Raw genomic sequence first — 17,975 nt, forward strand, 5'->3', positions numbered from 1 at the left:
AGAAAACTAAGATCACAGCATCTGGTCCCACCACTTCATGGCAAATAGATGGGAAAACAGTGGAAACAGTGGCTGACCTTTTACTTTAGTCATCATCAACCTGTAGATGATATCCTAGTCCATACTTTCAACCTTGTCTGTTCACCATCTTTATATTTACCTATAAATTTCTTCTTCTTGGAAATCCAGGAAGATGTTGAAAACAGCCCCAACATGTCAGAAACTGAATTGAACATATTTCCCACAGATTTTTCACCTTAAGAGTCCCTTTGCTTCAGAGGTATAGACCAGAATTTAGATTTACAATCTTAATGTTATCTTTTGCGTTTCCTTCTCCTTAGTCCCTCCTATATAGTTAAGAGTTTGGTCTTGCCCAAAGAAAAGTCTTGCCTTTGCCCTCAGATTCTGGGAGCTAGTCTGTTTATGATAGGAACATTTTTGTTCAGACTGGGGGGCAGGGGCAGGAGGCGACACTCCACAGTCTTAAATTAGTGGCTGACCACACCAAAAATACCAAAGGTGTTTTAGGGTGGGGACTTTTTTTTTCCTTTTTATTTATTTATTTCTGGCTGTGCTGTGTTTTCATTGATGTGTGGGCTTCCTCTAGCTGCAGAAAGCAGGGGTTACTCTGCTGCAGCCGGCAGGCTTCTCACTGCAGCAGCTTCTCTTGTTGCAGAGCACAGGCTCTAGGGGGAGTCAGCTTCAGCAGGTGTAGTGCCTGGGCTTCAGCAGTTGTGGCACATGGGCTGAGTAGTTGCAGTTCCCGGGCTCTTGTGTACCAGCTTGATAGCTGCGGCACACTGGCTTAGATGCTCCATCACATCCATCACACAGGATCCAACCTGCATCTCCTGCACTGGCAGGCAGATTCTTTACCAGTCACCAGCCACCAGCTCTAGGGTGGGGACTTTAGATGGCATGGTTTCATTTGACCTAAATGCTTAGGTCAATCAAGTGGCACCCAACAAATCACAACTACATAAAGAAGCCCCAACAAAAATTCCAGAACTCAAAGCTCAGGTTATGCTTCCCTGGTTTACAATACTCAGTGCTTACTGCCACACATATACAATGGGAGAGTAACATGTCCTGAGGACCAAAAAGCTTCGTTTCAGGACGCTCCCAGATTCTGCCCTATGCACCTCTCTTTCAATCAATTTAGTATGTGTACTTTCCCAATAATAAACTTGGGTATGATAGCTTTCAGTGAATTATGTGAGTCCTTCTGTTAAACTATCAAACCTGAGAATGGCACTGAGAAACTCCCAAATGTGCAAGTGGCGTCAGTAGTGAGGGTAGTCTTGCAAACTGTGCCCTCAAACATTGCAGTTTAGCTAATGCCAAGTATATAACAATTTATTATAAAGTCCTACCAATTCCTTTAACATAAAGACTCAGACTCAACACCTCTACATGATATTCATAGACAGTAGACCAATAGAACAGTATTTTACAACTGTGGCCTACAGTGCCCTGGATTTCTTTAGGGGTTTCTTCTGCAATCATTGTGGAAGCCTGGAATTTGTCCAAATACTTATTAAAGTGACCTCAAATTATCTAACCTTTCTATACCTCACTTTTGAAACTGCAGGTTTCAAAGCCATCTTCCAAAATAATTGTGAAGATTAAGATAGAAAGGACAAGAGAAAGCTTGATCCAGCTCCTGGTAAATAGCAGGTCTATACAAACTGTAAATAATTTCTTCAGTTAACTATAAAACACCACATTGGTCTTTTGTCTATAGTTTCTCCCATTCAACTCCACAACCCCAGGACCATCTTTGCCAAATCCCTTTCTCCTCATGATTCTAATTGTTAATAATCATATCTAGATCAAATCAGGTACAGTAGCCTGGCTGGGTATTAAGAAGCATGACTATAGTCCCAGGTTCTGGGAAGCTAAAAAGATCAACTAACTGCATCTCCTAAAGTTTCCCAAATGTTACCTCTTAATTCTTTCCAAGATTCCTCTGTGAAATCTAAAGTGCCTACCTCTTCCTTGATCCCAGAAACCTCTTTCCTCTCTTCCTTGCCCACTAACCTGGACTGTCTCCTCTAAGACAATCCAGATTCATTTCTTCCTTTGGGACAGAGTACCCTAACTCACAACTTCCTAACGAGAATGCACATGTCTTGAATGGATTATAGGAATATCTAGGATATTGATCCCCTTGCCCTTCAGGCAGCCAGGCTTTTAGTTATGAGTAGTTTATGTCAATGGACCACCCAATTACCATTCTTTATGTATGCCATAATTTGAAAAAGATTGTGAAGTAGTAACCTAATCTCACCTTCCACAAATCCACTTATGCCAAAATGGCATAGTTTTTTATTAACTACCTGGTTGGGTAGATGACTGCAAGATACTGGTATGAAAGAATACGGAATTATGAATTATTAGAGTTACTCTAGTTCTGTAGCCTTGGGCAAGTCACAATTGTTCTAAGACTCAGTGTCTTCAGGAATAAAATGTATATACGCACATACAGTAGCGGGACTGGTCCCAGGCCACCCTGCAGATAACCAAAACCCAAAGATGCTCATTCCTTATATAAAATGGCACACTATTTGCATATAACCTCTATTAATTTAAACTATCTCATAATACCTTTAATACCTAATACACGTGTGTGGGTGCTCAGCTGCTCAGTCATGTCCGACTCTTTGTGACCCCATAGACTGTAGCCTGCCAGAGAAGGCAATGGCACCCCACTCCAGTACTCTTGGCTGGAAAATCCCATGGACAGAGGAGCCTGGTAGGCTGCAGTCCATGAAGTCGCTAAGAGTCAGACACGACTGAGCGACTTCACTTTCACTCTCCACTTTCATGCATTGGAGAAGGAAATGGCAACCCACTCCAGTGTTCTTGCCTGGAGAATCCCAGGGACGGGGGAGCCTGGTGGGCTGCCATCTATGGGGTCACACAGAGTTGGACACGACTGAAGTGACTTAGCAGCAGCAGACTGTAGCCCGCCAGGCACCTCTGTCCATGGGATTTTCTAAGAACAAATACTAGAGTAGGCTGCCACTTCCTCCTCCAGGGAACCTTCCCCATCCAGGGACTGAACCCAGTGTCTCCTGCACCTCCTGCGTTGGCAGGCAGATTCTTTACCAATGCGCCACCTGGGGAGCCCATACCTAATACAATATAAATGCTATATAAATAGTAGTAAATTCAATGTAAATTATATGTAAATAGTTGCCAGGGTGTGGCAAATTCAAGTTTTTTGAAACTTTCTGGAATTTTTTCTTTAATATGTTCAATCCACAGTTGGTTGAATCCACTGATGCAAAACTAACAGATACAACAAGCCAACTGTTTACATACACCTCTCAAGCTAGTTGTATGACTCAAAATCTACAAGCATAGAAAAATTCCAAATGGTAGGTACCAGTTATCATTAGTAATAAATGTTCCTTGAGTTAACTGGGTAACAATAAGATCCATATACTGAAAACAATTCAAACTGAAAAGGTTCAGAGATTTTTTTCAGGCCTCTCAAACTGTCAGGTCTTTCATTTGTCCAACTCCACCTTTAAGCTGCCCAGAGCTGCCGTGAAATAGATTCCGAAGAAACCAATTTGCATAGTTCTGGCATTAGGAGTTAATTTTTCCACTACCTAAAGTATGAAGAAATCTTCCAGACTGGGTGATTTACTATTATGCATATCTTTCCAATTCTGAAACCATTCCAAACTTCCACCATAGTTTTTAATTGCCCTCAAGATTTACACCCGAACTATGAACAACTGTTTATCTATTTACAATCCCAAAGCCCTCCCTGTGAGATTCTGCCAGTGAAGATTTCCCAAAGGGCATTTTTACTAAAGTGGTAATAAATAACATTATTTTGACCTGGAGACCCTTAGCAATGGCAAGGAATCAAAACAATGTGTCGGGCTTACTATCTTCTGAGCTGTCAATTACCTGATAGGAGAGTGGATGGTTGAAAAGAAAGGACCCTTTGGAAGAATCAATAATTAAGTAATGAATCACTGTAGTCTCAGGGGGCCCAAAGAAGTCTACAAAGGGTTGGGACGCTTAGATACCCTATCACCATGTTATGAAATTGCCTCTCTCTCCAAGGTCATCTCCTGCCTCCACAGCCTCCCCTCCTCCCTTCCCTTTCATGTGAACCTAAGCCCAGTCAGACTGAACCACCCCAGTGGGCCATGTTCTTCCACAATTCTTTGATTTGACTCACACTGTCCTTTTCCCTCTACCCTTCCCTTTCTCTTTGCTCAGCGAAACTCCTACAGTTCTTTCAAGATCCACTAGACTGCAAGTTCCCTGACTGTACAAATCATAAACTTTTGAGAAAGTTTTATCTTAAGTACCTAGCAAAGTAGGAATTCAATTAATAAGTGGATGAACGGAAGCTCAAAAAAGCTTGCCTGACAAGCACAGCACCTCTGCCTCGCTGCTTCCCAAAACACACACAGAGTTGACTGCCCCTTTCAATATTCCCATGCTATCCTGTGATTAATTCTATCACATCATTTTTCACACTTACTGTAATTATCTGTGAATTTCATGATGCTAAGATGATGTAATTCTTTATCTCAGAACTCTGCACAATGCTTGAGACCCGAGGGTGGGGGTAGAGGGGCGCCGGGGTGGGTGCCGAGGAGGCTCTACAATGTTTGTTGAATAAGTAACTGGATACATATGCCAAAGTGCCCGAGAATATCTGAATATTTGAGCCTTCCTCCAGCCCGCATCCCATTCTGACCATTTCTGCGCTCCTAGTGCGCGTCCTGCCCCGGTTTCCTCCTCCAATGAGGCTGCTGCAGAGCCCTCCTTCGCAACTCCCCACAAACAGAGCCCCGGCCGGCTCTGGCCAATTCAAGCCCAACTGCAGAGCTGCTCCTTTGGCGGACCCAGGCCCCTCTCGAGCTCCCTCCGAACTGTGTGGAGGCTGACGATGGAGCCGCGGCCGGAGACGCGGCGGGAAGGCTGACCCGGTACTGCCGGGCTCCCACCTGCTCGGGCGCCGCCGAACCTCGGTGCGCGCCGGGCGGCTGCACCCGGGAGGGCGGGCTCCCGCGCGGCCGGTCCTCAGCATCCGCACCTCTCGAGGGGCGACCTCCAACCTAGCTCCTGCCCCTCCACCCACCATCCCCGAGCTCGGGCCGCCCCTTCCTCGGGCCCGGGCCTGAGGTGGGCAGCCCAGACCAGTGCCTGGTCCCTGGCCAGGAACGGGGTCCAGGGCTCCGACGCACCGGCCGGCGGCCCCGCGGCCTCCGTCGCCGGACTCGGCCCTCAGTCTCCAGACCCCAGCGTCCCGCCGAATTCCCGGCGCGGCGGGGCGGGGATCCGCGGCGCAGAGCGCACTGACCTGGAAGTGCAGCGCCATCTTCCCGGGAGGCGGCGCCGGTCAGCGCCCCGAGCGCCCGAGGGGAGGGAGCGTAGGCGTGCGCCACCGAAGCCCCAGCCGCCCGCGGGGTCCCTGCGCCGCTCGCTCGCTCGTCGCTTCAGCCTCACGACCGTCGCGCTCGAAGCGCCGGACAGGGCGGGGCCGGCCGGGTGGGGCGAGCGCGGGTGGGCGGGCCCGACGGGGCGGGGACCGGGGGCAGGAATCTAAACTGCCCCCTCCCCCACCGCGCTCACGTTTCAACGGCCGCTGCCTCAGGTGGGTGGTGATGTCAGACCCTTGACCCTTGACACAACCCCCTCCGCGCAACTGCCGGCCTAGGGTGCCGACTACGTCTCCCACGGACTCTCTTTGACCGTAACTCCTAGAGCGCAGCTATTGCCTACGGCTTCTGACGCCCCCATTTCCACAAGTTTTCTTGTTTCCTAACACTCACTTGTTAATGTCAACTGCTATCCTTGGTCCCTGACTCCCAGAACCCAGGTTTCAGGTATTTTAAACTTTTGGTTAAAATTAAACTGACAGCATCTATATATTGTCAAGTTGTAAAATTCTAGTGCACTTAACTTCTTGTCTATATTTCATTTAACATGAACTTAATTTTACACTAAATAATTCCACTGCAATGAGAAGTCACTCCTTTCCAGTGCTTTTCATTTCCTGTTTAAGTTTGACACTTCCAGTTGGTGGGTGTCATTGTACTTTAGAGTGAAAAAAATACCTCATATAGTTCAGGTTTTGTGTTTTTTTTTGTTTTTTTTTTTTTTTGGTTCAGGTTTACTAGTGGCAAATTCTCTCAGCTTTTATTAACATAAAAACGTCTTTATTTCACGTACATTTTTTTTTAAAGATAGTTTTGCTGGGTATAGAATTCTATTTTGACATTTAAATTTTTTCCTGCACTTATAAAATGCCTTTCTCTTGGTTACTGATTGCCTTTATTTCTATTCAGAAATTAGCTGTCAGTCTGATTTTTGCTCCTTTGAAGGTAATATGTCTCCTTCTCCCACCCTTGGCTGCTTTAAAATTTTTCCTCTTTCTTTTTGGTCTTCAGCATTTTGAGTGTGATGTAACTCTGTGTGTGTGTGTGTGTGTGTGTGTGTGTGTGTGTGTGTTCCTGCTTCTGATTCATAAAGCTTCTTAAATATGATATCTGATTTTTTCTTACTAATTTCTGAAAATTCTTGGTCAGTATGTGTTTAAATAACTGCTTCTGTCCCATTCTTCTCTTTCTGGAACTCCAATTACAGGTATGTTAAACCTTTTGTAGAGTTTTCCATGTCTCTTATACTCCTTTTTGTATTTTTGTCTTCTTTTCTTATTGTAGTTTCATCTGCATATTTTTACTGACCTTTCACCTAAGTCAGTAGAAACCCTATTCTGCTGTGTCTGAGCTGGTATACAGCCCATTTATTGAATTCTTAATTTTAGTTATAATATTTTCAGTTCCAGAATTTTCATTTGACACCTTCCCTTCCATTCTTTGAATAAATTCAAAGGTTCTGGTGAAATTTATCATTCCTTTATTTTCTTGAACATTTTAGTGATATTATTTAAAGCCCCTATCTGATATCTACAATATCTGAGTCAATATGTGGGTCCTCCTGTCTTCTATAATTTGGTCCTATTTTTTCAGGCTTGTCTCATGATTTCTTATTGAAAGTCAGTGTGGAAGAAAAACTTTTAAAGTTTTGGATGATATGAACTTTCTCCCTAGAAGATTTTTTTTATTTTTATTGTAGTAGGCAGATAGAATAACAGAGGATCACTTCAATCCTATTGAGACTTTGCTTTAGACTTTTAAATTCAGATTTATTTCAGTTTTACCCTTATTCCTAGGTCATGGTACTCAGTTGATCTTACAGTTAAAAGCCTGGTGTGTTTACTAAGACACCTCCGTCCTATGGGCTTGAACTCCTAATCCCTGTCTCCCCAGTTCTGTGCAACTGCTAAAATCTCTGTTCAACTCTTTAGATGCTGCTGTTCTGCTAAGCTTCTTAAAGTCTCTCCCAACAGGTATACATCTTAACAACTGACTGAGGATTTGAGGGAAGTCTGTACACAGATTTTGGGGCTCACATCTCAGCAGTTTGCTCCTCTAGAAATTTGTCCCTCAAATCTCAGCTCCTTCTGTTCTCAGACTCCAATGTCTGCTCCTAGCCTACTGAGATTGCTGCTGTCCATTTAGCTCTGCTAATCCTTGTGCCAATTGAAAAATTCTTTGGAGGGGGAGGAAGGGATGAAAAGAGCTGAGTTAAATCTAGATCTTGTCCTTAGTACTTTCATGCTCTCAAGGATTGAAGCCAACCAAGTCCTGCCTTTGTTGGTTGTTGTCTAGTATCTTCAAACTATATATCTGTGTATAGTTGTTAATATATGTCAAATTATTGTTCAGTTCAGTTCAGTCACTCAGTCATGTCTGACTCTTTGCACCCCATGAATCGCAGCACACCAGGCCTCCCTGTCCATCACCAACTAAATATTGTTAAATAATTTAAATATATATTTGTTTCTTTCTAGTTGTTGTATATGTAATATGAGTGTTAAATATATATGTATGTTTATGTACATTTGTCCTATTTTTGTAATTGTTTTCTATGGGAGGTCTAATCCAGCATAAGCTAATTCATTATGACTAGGCTATTTGCATCTTCCATACTTCACACTTGATTTTCATAGCTCATCCAGAACCCACACATCCTCATCCCCACAGCTCAACTCATAAATGTTAAAATCTTTGATACCTTTATCATGCCATTTTGTGCTATTTCCTAAAGGTTTTGATTCCTATATTTTAACTTTTATTTCCATGTCCCAAGACTTTTGACATCCAATCGTATATGTGATTCCCACAGTCCAACATTCCTGACTCTCTCAACCCAAGCAGCAGTGATGATTTCTGACCTTCCTATTGCACATGCCACACAATAAATACCTCATTATTTTAACTGCTTATAGCTTTTGCCTAACTTCTAGATCTCAACCACATTTTAAAGCTATTTTTTTTTGAGCATGAAAATAAAATCTTTATTTTCAGTTATCACCCACCAATAAGAGAAAGTTAGGTTCACAGTTTTAGCTCGTGACAAAGTGAACTAGGAGGCAAATTTACATCCATCAGATACAACTAATGGACTGACTTTTAGAATCCAGGCGATCTTGAAAGCTTGCAACATACCAGATATTGCTGTGTATTCTCTAGTGACAGAATGCCAGCAATGGCTGACAATGAGTAGAACTTGTTTTTTTAATAGGTGTTTTCTATATGTTGCTAGAAATCAGGTTTATTACATGTTCCTGTCCAAAAATGAGTTAAGATACTTTAAACACACTACCTATGGGTATGCTGAGGAATGTGTATGTTGCAATCTCAAGAGGGGTCAATAGTCCATATGGACTAAATTGATACTTGCCTCTGGGTAGCAGGTATGTTTGTAAATATAAAATTATGTTTAACATTAGCACCAGTGCAGAACATGCCCAGCATCATAAGATCCAAAACACCAGCACAAGCTTATCCACCATTTAAAAAACCAATTACCCTCTTCCTAAAATGCCAAACTAGTAGGTCACTAGATCAATTAATCTAATCCCAATGCATAACTCTTGTACTGTATGGTTTCTCCTTTAGAAGTATAGGGGAAAACTAATGAGCTAGAGACATTTTATGACTTAATGTCTTATATCAAGTATTTTTAAAATTGGACATTACCACGTAGATAGAAAATTACTAATAGTGACAAAAAGATCTTTAAATCTGCAAATAAAGCCCCTCAATGTTGCAAAAGACTTAAAAAAGAAAATCCTAAAAAGGCTGTTTATTCTCTCCAGGTATGTTTTAGTAAGTGGTCTTGATCAAAGAATCCATTATTAACCTAATTTTGTAACAGAGGAAGAGGTAAAAAGATACTTGTTACCTTCTACAGAATCTATCAACTTAAGACCAAAATTAATAGCAATATAGGAAATTTGGAAACAGTAAAATGTTTGGTTTTCATTTCATGGATGGTGCTGCTGTTCCAACCTTATAAAGTAAAGCTGTCCACTTTCCAAACCCCAGAAATTAACAACCTCCAACCTTACCGTACTAACCAGTGCCCTTTGGTTTCGAACAAGGAAGAGTTAAAGGGTTGATTATGGATGTACAATTTTGATTTTGGGACCTTTCACACATACAAATCATACTGAGCAGCCACTTACTTTACAGAGCAGTTAAAATGTTAACACATTAGCCAAATTAACCTGTTCTACCCACCCTATTGGAGGAGGAAAAATCCAACACCCATAAAACTACTTCACTTGACAGTATGTGTCTATCAACAATAAGTAGCTTAAACAACTTTTACCAGTAAGGTGTCTAGACTGATTTTTTTTTTTTAATCTTTTTTTTTTTCCATTTATTTGTATTAGTTGGAGGCTAATTACTTTACATCATTACAGTAGTTTTTGTCATACATTGAAATGGATTAGCCATGGATTTACATGTATTCCCCATCCCGGTCCCCCCTTCCACCTCCCTCTCCACCCGATCCCTCTGGGTCTTCCCAGTGCACCAGGCCCGAGCACTCTAGACTGATTTTTAAAATGGGCAAGTGACATTTTAAAAGTAAATATAATTGAAATTGAATCAATTATAATTTGAACCTAATGAACCATGCAGGAGCAAGGGTTAATAAATCAATGTGCTTTGAATTTGTTCAAGTACTGGTATTTCTGTATATAAAGATTTAGCATATATAACAGCTATCATGAGAAGTGAAAAAGACCTTATCCCCAGAAATGAAAATATTAAAACTAAGTTAAAATACATAAAGTAGTTAGTATTCCACACAGCATAAAATTTGACAAAGTTTACATGTCCCAGTTGACCATGTGTGAAAATGCAAAGCAGGTATTAAAACTGATATTATTATGTCCAATATTTAAAACCAGTTTGTAATAGGGGGAACATCTAAATCCTTAATTAAAAAACACAAATGAAGTGAAAGCTTTAAACTGGTACACACTGTTCACACCTATATTTCAAGTTTGGAAATGCATATTTGCAAGCAGCAATACAAAAGTATTCATGAAGAATGCATAATCTCTGAAAATTATGAAAACATCCCTGCTACCAATACATTTCTAAATACAAAACTGACTACCATATTGTTACTTCTGTGTAGCAGGAGAAGTTCATTTTCAAAACAGATAAAATTCAGTCTTTAGGTGTGAACGGTATGAATGACAGTCTTTTTTTTTTGGTTGTTTTTTTTTTTTTCTAAATTTCTTAGTCATTTGGGATCCTTAAGCATGCAAGCCTCAAAGAGGAGGGTCCACAAAGGAACCAGGGCTGTCTTATGGCATCCAGTTAAGCCAGAGCTGGGAATGCCTCTGGGTCACCCACATCAGGAGCAGAAGCACTTGACTTGTCAGTCCTGATGCCACGGTTTGGACGTCCACCACGCCCACGGCCACCTTGTCCTCCCCTGCCACCACGTCCTGGGCGGCCAAGGTCTCCAAAATTGATCTCCAGCTGAGATGTAATATCATTTGCTGGCTTCCGGAAATGGTGATCCATAACTGAGTCTTCAGCATAAGCCTCTTCACTTTTTGATTTATGAAGAACAAATCCCTTCTTCCACTGCCCATCAGCACCTTCATTTGGTTTTCGGATATTAAATTCTACTTTTGCCCGGTCCTTATTTTGAATAGCCTTCCACTCATCCAAAGTCATTTCTTTTGGACCCTCTTCCTTTACTTCTTCAACTTCATTCTCCTTATTTTCAGTGTCCGCAACTGGATGTTCTTCACCTTCAGGTGTTTCCTCAGTCACATTTGATTGTTCCAAGTCAGTTAATTCATCTTTGACAGTTCCCCAGTTGTGAGATCCGCTCCCTCCACGTTTGTCCCCATGCTTCAGGCCACTGTAATGTGAAAAAGAAGATCTATCACTTCCACTATGCCTATCAAGTTCACGTTTGCCACGAGAATCAAAGCCATCTCCCCGGCCCATTCCTCGTCCACGACCTCCTCGACCTCTTTCAAGACCACCACGGCCTTGGATAGGCCGGTCAATAATCGGTCTATCAACAGAAAATTCTCCTCCTTCACCCTTTTCTTCAAGTGGCTTTTCAAATCTTCTTTCACGAGGTGGTCGCCTTTCTGGTCTCCTATCAATTATCTTCCCTTCACCCTGAAGTTGTTGATCAGGTCTTCTTCCTTCTTTCTTAAGCGCCACAGGAGGCTGCGTCTCCTCCTTCTTGTCAACCACGCCGACGCTGGGGGGCAACGGATTCTTGCGGTCTTTCTGAGACTCTTTACGTAGCTGTTTCCCCGCCGCATTAGAGTTGGTCTGAGCTGCGGCCTGAGCTGTGCTCTTGGCCCCAGGGCCCCCGACGCCGCCCCCGCCGGCTTCTTTTTTCTTGTTCTCTGCTGCCTTCAACACCTCGAAGGGGTCCGATTCGTCGTCAAATAACTGGTCAAATCGGTTGGTGACCACGCAGCCGAAGCCTTCCTGTAAGTGCCCAGGCATGATGGTGGCTCGGCGGCGCGTTCCTCCACGGATTGCTAAAGCTATTTTTTAAAGTAGCACTTCTGTTACTTCAATTTTTAGGTCATTAGGAGAGGGAAAATTAGGTTTGATCATTTGTCTTTTTTCCCACTCCAGAATATCCTTGGCACAAGTATAAGGTTGTGGTAAAAACAGCATCTGACTATTCTGTGGATTCACCAGGTAATTCTGGAAATAAGAAATAAATTATTTTTTTCCTTTTAAATTTGAGTGACCACAGAAGATTTCTGTTTAATTATCACTCTTTTCCATGATTTTCTATCAACAAAATATGTACACAACTCCATATCTTTTTGTCAATTAATAAAATTTAAGATAGAATTGTGTCATTGCAGCTATTAAAATTAGCACAGAAGATGCTCTAGGATGTCAAATAATTCATTTCTATCACAAAACTCAATTAAAGGAAGGACATTTAGAGCCCTTAGGAATTACAAAATTATCTCCTTTATGGCAACTAGCCTTCTAAAAAAGACAGATAGATCTTTAATCTTTGTATCTTTTTAGAGGATTCAATTAGCATATGTAATTCTGGTGCTTTAGGAAATTCACCTAACAACTCTTAGTTTTGACTTATTATTTCTAAGGTCAGGATAACAGTAAGTCTGTAATTCAAAAATTTTGCAAGAAGTAATATTGAGATGAGACAGTCAATCACAGTGGTTAGGAGAAGAACAGGAAGCTCAACAGCCTGGATTAGGACACCAGCTCCATCACTTACTAGCTGGTAAACTTATGGAAGTTACTTAACCTCTCCGGGTCTTCATTTCCTCAACTATAAAATGGAGACTACTAGTAATATCTCATAGGTTGCTGTGATGATTCATGAGTTTATACATAATAATAAGTGCTCCATTTTCAGGCTTCCCACGTGGCTCAGCAGTAAAGAATCCAATTGCCAAGGCACGAAAATGCAGGAGATGTGGGTTTGATCCCATGATCAGGAAAATCCCCTGGAGGAAGAAATGGCAACCTACTCCATTGTTCTTGCCTGTAGAATCCCAAGGAGAGAGGAGCCCATAAGCTGCAGCCCACAGGGACACAACTAAGCAGGCACACACAAATACTAATTTTATTATCAAGTAAATCCATATTCTTTGAATATCATATTTAAGTCAGTATTTTAATGGAATGGTATTATGAATTTAATCAGTTAATTATTCTATACTTTTTTACTTTGTAAATTTACTATCCAATTGGATATTACCTCATTGTCCCTCCTGCCCCACCCACCTGTTCAATCCTGAAAATTTTTGAAAGGCTGTGACATTACCTACATTAACATTTCTTTTTCTCATGTTTTCATATGTGGTAGGACTGAAACTTCAAAATGATTCAACTAAAATTCTCACTTTATGAATACTTAAAATGTAAAACCTATAATCAATCATTTACTCTAGTAACACATATAAGCAAAATATAGAAAGAATTAGTACACATTTCCCTTAGATGTATTCTACAAATGTAATTTTATTAAATACACTTAGTAAAATTGCTTAATATATCAGTAAGTTTGGGGAATCCAGCAGAGGGCAGGCAGGTAAGAGAAATAGAAGGAGAATACATCCAATAAATTCAAATTTACATAAAACCCCTCCAAAACACAAAAGTCCTGTAAAATATTGACCTATGTAGATTTCTTTCATGTTAGTTGATTTCTACTATATTTTTGTTTTGTCAAGTGATTAAACTCCATTTATTTAAATATATAGTGTGAAACCAGAGTAAAAAAAATTTTTTTTCTTCACTAATGATATGGGCTTCACCAGTGGCTCAGCAGTAGAGAATCCACCTGCAATGCAGGAGATGGAGGCAATAGACATGGGTTCGATCCCTACATCAGGAAAATCTACTAGAGAAAGGAAATAGCAACTCACTCCAGTATTCTTGCCTGGAAAATGCCAATCCATGGATTGCAAAAGTCAGACATGACTGGGTGATTAAACAACAACAAAATGATATGGATATGGATGTGGATATGAATTATTTCACAATCTTGATTAGTACATATATACTAAAAACTAGGCATACTTTTTCTTTAAATGACTTATTTTAATTCAGTGGTAATAATAAGGGTATACTGCTTTGTATTAATAATGCCATTTTTTTACAAATTAAGAAAAGTAATATTTCTCATTCTGTACATTGATTTCTTCACTGACAAACCTAGAGAGCATTCTGGACATTGCCTTATATTACTTGCATATCACAAGCTGGAATCAAGATTGCTGGGAGAAATATCAATAACCTCAGATACACAGATGATACCACTCACAGCAGAAAGTAAAGAGGAACTAAAGAACCTTTGGATGAGGGTGAAAGATGAGAGTGAAAAAGCTGGCTTGAAACTCAGCACTAAAAAAAACTAAGATCATGGTACCCAGTCCCCTTGCTTCATGGCAAATAGAAGGGGAAAAAGTGGAAGCAGTGACAGATTTTATTTTCTTGGGCTCCAAAATCACTGCAGATGGTGACTGCAGTCATGAAATTAAAAGACGCTTGCTCATGGAGAGGAAAGCTATGACAAACCCAGACAGCATATTAAAAAGCAGAGACATCCCTTTGCCAACAAAGGTCTGTCTAGTCAAAGCTATGGTTTTTCCAGTAGTCATGTACGGATGTGAGAGTTGGATCATGTAGAAGGTTGAGCACCAAAGAACTGATACTTTTGAATTGTGGTGCTGGAAAAGGCTCTTGAGAGTCCCTTGGGCAGCAAGGAGATCAAACCAGTCAATTCTAGAGGAAATCAACCCTGAATATACATTGGAAGGACTAATGCTGAAGCTGAAACTCCAATACTTTGGCCACCTGATGCAAAGATTCTTTGGAAAAGACCCGGATGCTGGGAAAGATTGAAGGCAAAAGGAGAAGGGGACAACAGAGGACAAGATGGTTGGACGGCATCACCAACTCAGTGGACATGATTTGAGCAAACTCCAGGAGATGTTGGAGGACAGAAGAGCCTAGTGTGCTGCAGTCCATGGGGTCGCAAAACGTCGAACATGACTTAGTAACAGCAACTTGCATATTAGTTCCTCCACATAATAATAAAGAGTTTAAGGCACTGATTATGTAAGAATTATGTTGATATGCATCTTAAATTACTGCTAAAAAAGGTCATGATAATATGTGACCTGGTATACAGTGCTATTCTGAAAAGCTATTTTGCAATTTATATCAAGAACTTTAAAAACGTTCATTATCTTCACCCAACTTCTAGAAAGTGATTCTAACAAAATAGCCTAATTTTTAAAAAGTTTTTTATGCAAAGATATTTATTACAGCATGATTTGCAATTGGAATAAGCAGAAATGCTTAAGTAGATTATGGTACAACGTATGGCAGAATCCTCTATAGTCATTAAGAATTATATTTATGAAGAGTTTTGTAAAAAAAATATGGAAATGTGTTCTAAGGTTAAGTGTAGAAGGGAAAAATGGAACAATATATCATTTCAATCAAATGAAAAAAGCATAGAAAACAGGAATGGAACAGAATACAAACAAATATTAACAAGGCTGTCTTATGAATGGTGGAATTAAAAAGTTTTTTTTCTCTTCTTCATCATGTTTCTGTGTTTTCAACATTTTCTAAAATATACATTATTCACTTTTATAATGAGAGAAAAACTTGTAGCAAAAAGTGATCCTGAAATAGATGACCATTAATCTTATGAATGTACTTAATATTAACAAAGTGCTAATGACAGGTCTTTCAAGGAAAGACCGATTAGAAAAGCTGAACTTGACCAGACAGGCACTACTGCCACAAATCTCTTTTGGAACAAGGCAAAATGTGGATATGGTGTGTGTGTGTATGTAAATTTTTTAAATAATATAATCTTAAATTGAAACAGAAAATATAAAATGTGTAAACTCTAGGGGAACAGGGCAGAAAAAAAGACCTATTGCTAGTCATAGCCCGTTTTATGCACAGAGCTACTTACCAGAAATAGGCATGTCCCCATTTCAAGTGCTTTCTTTTAAAAGATTTCCGTAAAATACATTTAAAACCGTATCAATGATAGCAATACTATTTAACTGTTTTTAGAGTAAAATTAATTTGAACTAAAATATAAAATTAGGTCCTTCACATACTAATATTACTTTGCACAGGCAAAATCTATACTATTTCTCAGAGCCCTGGAGAAGGACATGGCAGCCCACTCCAGTACTCTTGCCTGGAAAATCCCATGGACAGAGAAGCCTGGTAGGCTGCTGTCCATGGGGTCACAAAGAGTTGGACACGACTGAGCGACTTCACTTTCACCTTCTTAGAACCCAAGTCCCTTCCTTAGACGTCAACATTTTCTTTTTGCTAAGAGTTATGTTCTAAATTTACTGTGAGGATACCCAGCTAACCAAGCAAGTCTCTTACTATAAGGAAAAATGAGAGTGCCTAAGAATATCTCAAGGAAAACCAGGTTGTGAACTCTCTTCTGTCTCCTTCCCTTTCCTGTCTCCCATGTCCCCTGCCCCAACACACATTAACACCATTCCCACAATTAGGTTACATCATATTCAGAAGCTTAGGAGAGATGATACCCACATTAAATCCTTTCAAATTGCAGCAATTTATTTTAAAAGAGTGTTTATATCATTTTGTCCTGATTATAGAAGAAATCTATGGTTTTTATATAAAATTGCATGATACAGAATTGTATAAAATCAAAAGTAAAAATTACCAAGAATGACAGCCTCTCAAAATAACCTATTTTAATATAGCAGCATGTCTTGCCATTCCTCTGTCTCTGCACATACATTTATGGACAAAAAATATTTTTTGATAGGAATGAGATCATGCTATAAAACTGTTTTGTACCTTGATTTTTCTGTTTAACAGAATGTGCATTTTAGATGTATTTCAATGTAAGTATTATAAGTCTACCTTATTTCTTTTTAATAACTCCATATTCCTCCATATGTGTATACTATGATTTATCTAATCAACCCTGTACTGAGAGAAATTTACTTCTTTTTACTTAGTAACTAAAGCTTATAGTAGCAATGTTAAGTGAACTAACATATGCTCTATAACTAGGAGAGGCAGAAAAGACAAAATTTTGCCCTCAGGGCATCTGCAAACACTGCTCCAAAAAGGCATTCCCAGGTTAACTGGTACATAAGTTGATTATACATATACTCTTATGTTGTATGTTGACTTATACATACAGTTTATTGTTCTCCAAGAACACTTCATCTTGTATATTGTCACCCTGTGTATTTAAATTATATGTAGAGCACATCATGAGAAACACTGAGCTGGATGAGGCACAAGCTGGAATCAAGATTGCCGGAAGAAATATCAATAACCTCAGAAATGCAGATGACACCAACCTTATGGCAGAAAGAGAAGAACTAAAGAGTCACTTGATGAAAGTGAAAGAGGGGAGTGAAAAAGTTGGCTTAAAGCTCGACATTCAGAAAACAAAGATCATGGCATCCGGTCCCATTACTTCATGGCATATAGATGGGGAAACAGTGTCAGACTTTATTTTTTGGGGTTTCAAAATCAACTGGAGATGGTGACTGCAGCCATGAAATTAAAGGATGCTTATGCCTTGGAAGGAAAGTTATGACCAGCCTAGACAGCATATTAAAAAGCAGAGACATTACTTTGCCAACAAAGTTCTGTCTAGTCAAGGCTATTCTTTTTCCAGTGGTCATGTGTGGATGTGAGAGTTGGACTATGAAGAAAGCTGAGCACCAAAGAATTGATGCTTTTGAACTGTGGTGTTGGAGAAGTCTCTTGCGAGTCCCTTGGACTGCAAGGATATCCAACCAGTCCATCCTAAAGGCAATCAGTCCTGAATATTCACTGGAAGGACTGCTGTTGAAGCTGAAACTCCAATACTTTGTCCACCTTATGCAGAGATTCTTTGGAAAAGACCCTGATGCTGGGAAAGCTTGAAAGTGGGAGCAGAAGGGATGACAGAGGATGAGATGGCTGGATGGCATCACTAACTCAATGGACATGAGTTTGAGTAAGCTCCAGGAGTTGGTGATGGACAGGGAAGCCTGGCATGCTGGAGTCCATGGGGTTGCAAAG

At 40.3% G+C, this 17,975-nt stretch overlaps 2 protein-coding genes and 1 long non-coding RNA gene across 5 annotated transcripts in view; 1 reads left to right on the forward strand and 2 right to left on the reverse strand.

Annotated features, from left to right (window-relative positions):
* RANBP17 (RAN binding protein 17) overlaps nucleotides 1-5,463 on the reverse strand; it is a 341,319-nt gene extending 335,856 nt beyond the window's left edge. The window contains exon 1 of one of the 2 annotated variants that reach the window (XM_070476842.1): nucleotides 5,339-5,463. In XM_070476842.1, the coding sequence (XP_070332943.1) occupies nucleotides 5,339-5,356 (18 nt within the window). In that variant the 5' untranslated portion in view covers nucleotides 5,357-5,463. The remainder of the gene's footprint in view (nucleotides 1-5,338) is intronic. The other variant, XM_070476843.1, reaches the window with a different exon arrangement.
* Nucleotides 5,464-5,556: 93 nt separating this feature from the next.
* Nucleotides 5,557-17,975, forward strand: part of LOC110151283 (uncharacterized) — an 86,454-nt gene continuing 74,035 nt past the window's right edge. The window contains exon 1 of one of the 2 annotated variants that reach the window (XR_011491293.1): nucleotides 5,557-5,632. This is a non-coding gene — a long non-coding RNA (uncharacterized lncRNA). The other variant, XR_011491292.1, reaches the window with a different exon arrangement.
* Nucleotides 10,174-11,920, reverse strand: LOC110151282 (SERPINE1 mRNA-binding protein 1-like). The gene has a single exon (XM_070476845.1). It carries the CDS (start codon nucleotides 11,886-11,888, stop codon nucleotides 10,725-10,727), a length of 1,164 nt encoding a protein of 387 aa, XP_070332946.1. The 5' UTR covers nucleotides 11,889-11,920; the 3' UTR covers nucleotides 10,174-10,724.

This window comes from Odocoileus virginianus, chromosome 14 (assembly GCF_023699985.2).
Source record: "Odocoileus virginianus isolate 20LAN1187 ecotype Illinois chromosome 14, Ovbor_1.2, whole genome shotgun sequence".
Classification (NCBI taxonomy): domain Eukaryota; kingdom Metazoa; phylum Chordata; class Mammalia; order Artiodactyla; family Cervidae; genus Odocoileus; species Odocoileus virginianus.

What these genes read in the sequence shown, in the direction of transcription:
- LOC110151282 (XM_070476845.1), bottom strand. Translation starts at nt 11,888, where the DNA reads ATGCCTGGGCACTTACAGGAAGGCTTCGGCTGCGTGGTCACCAACCGA.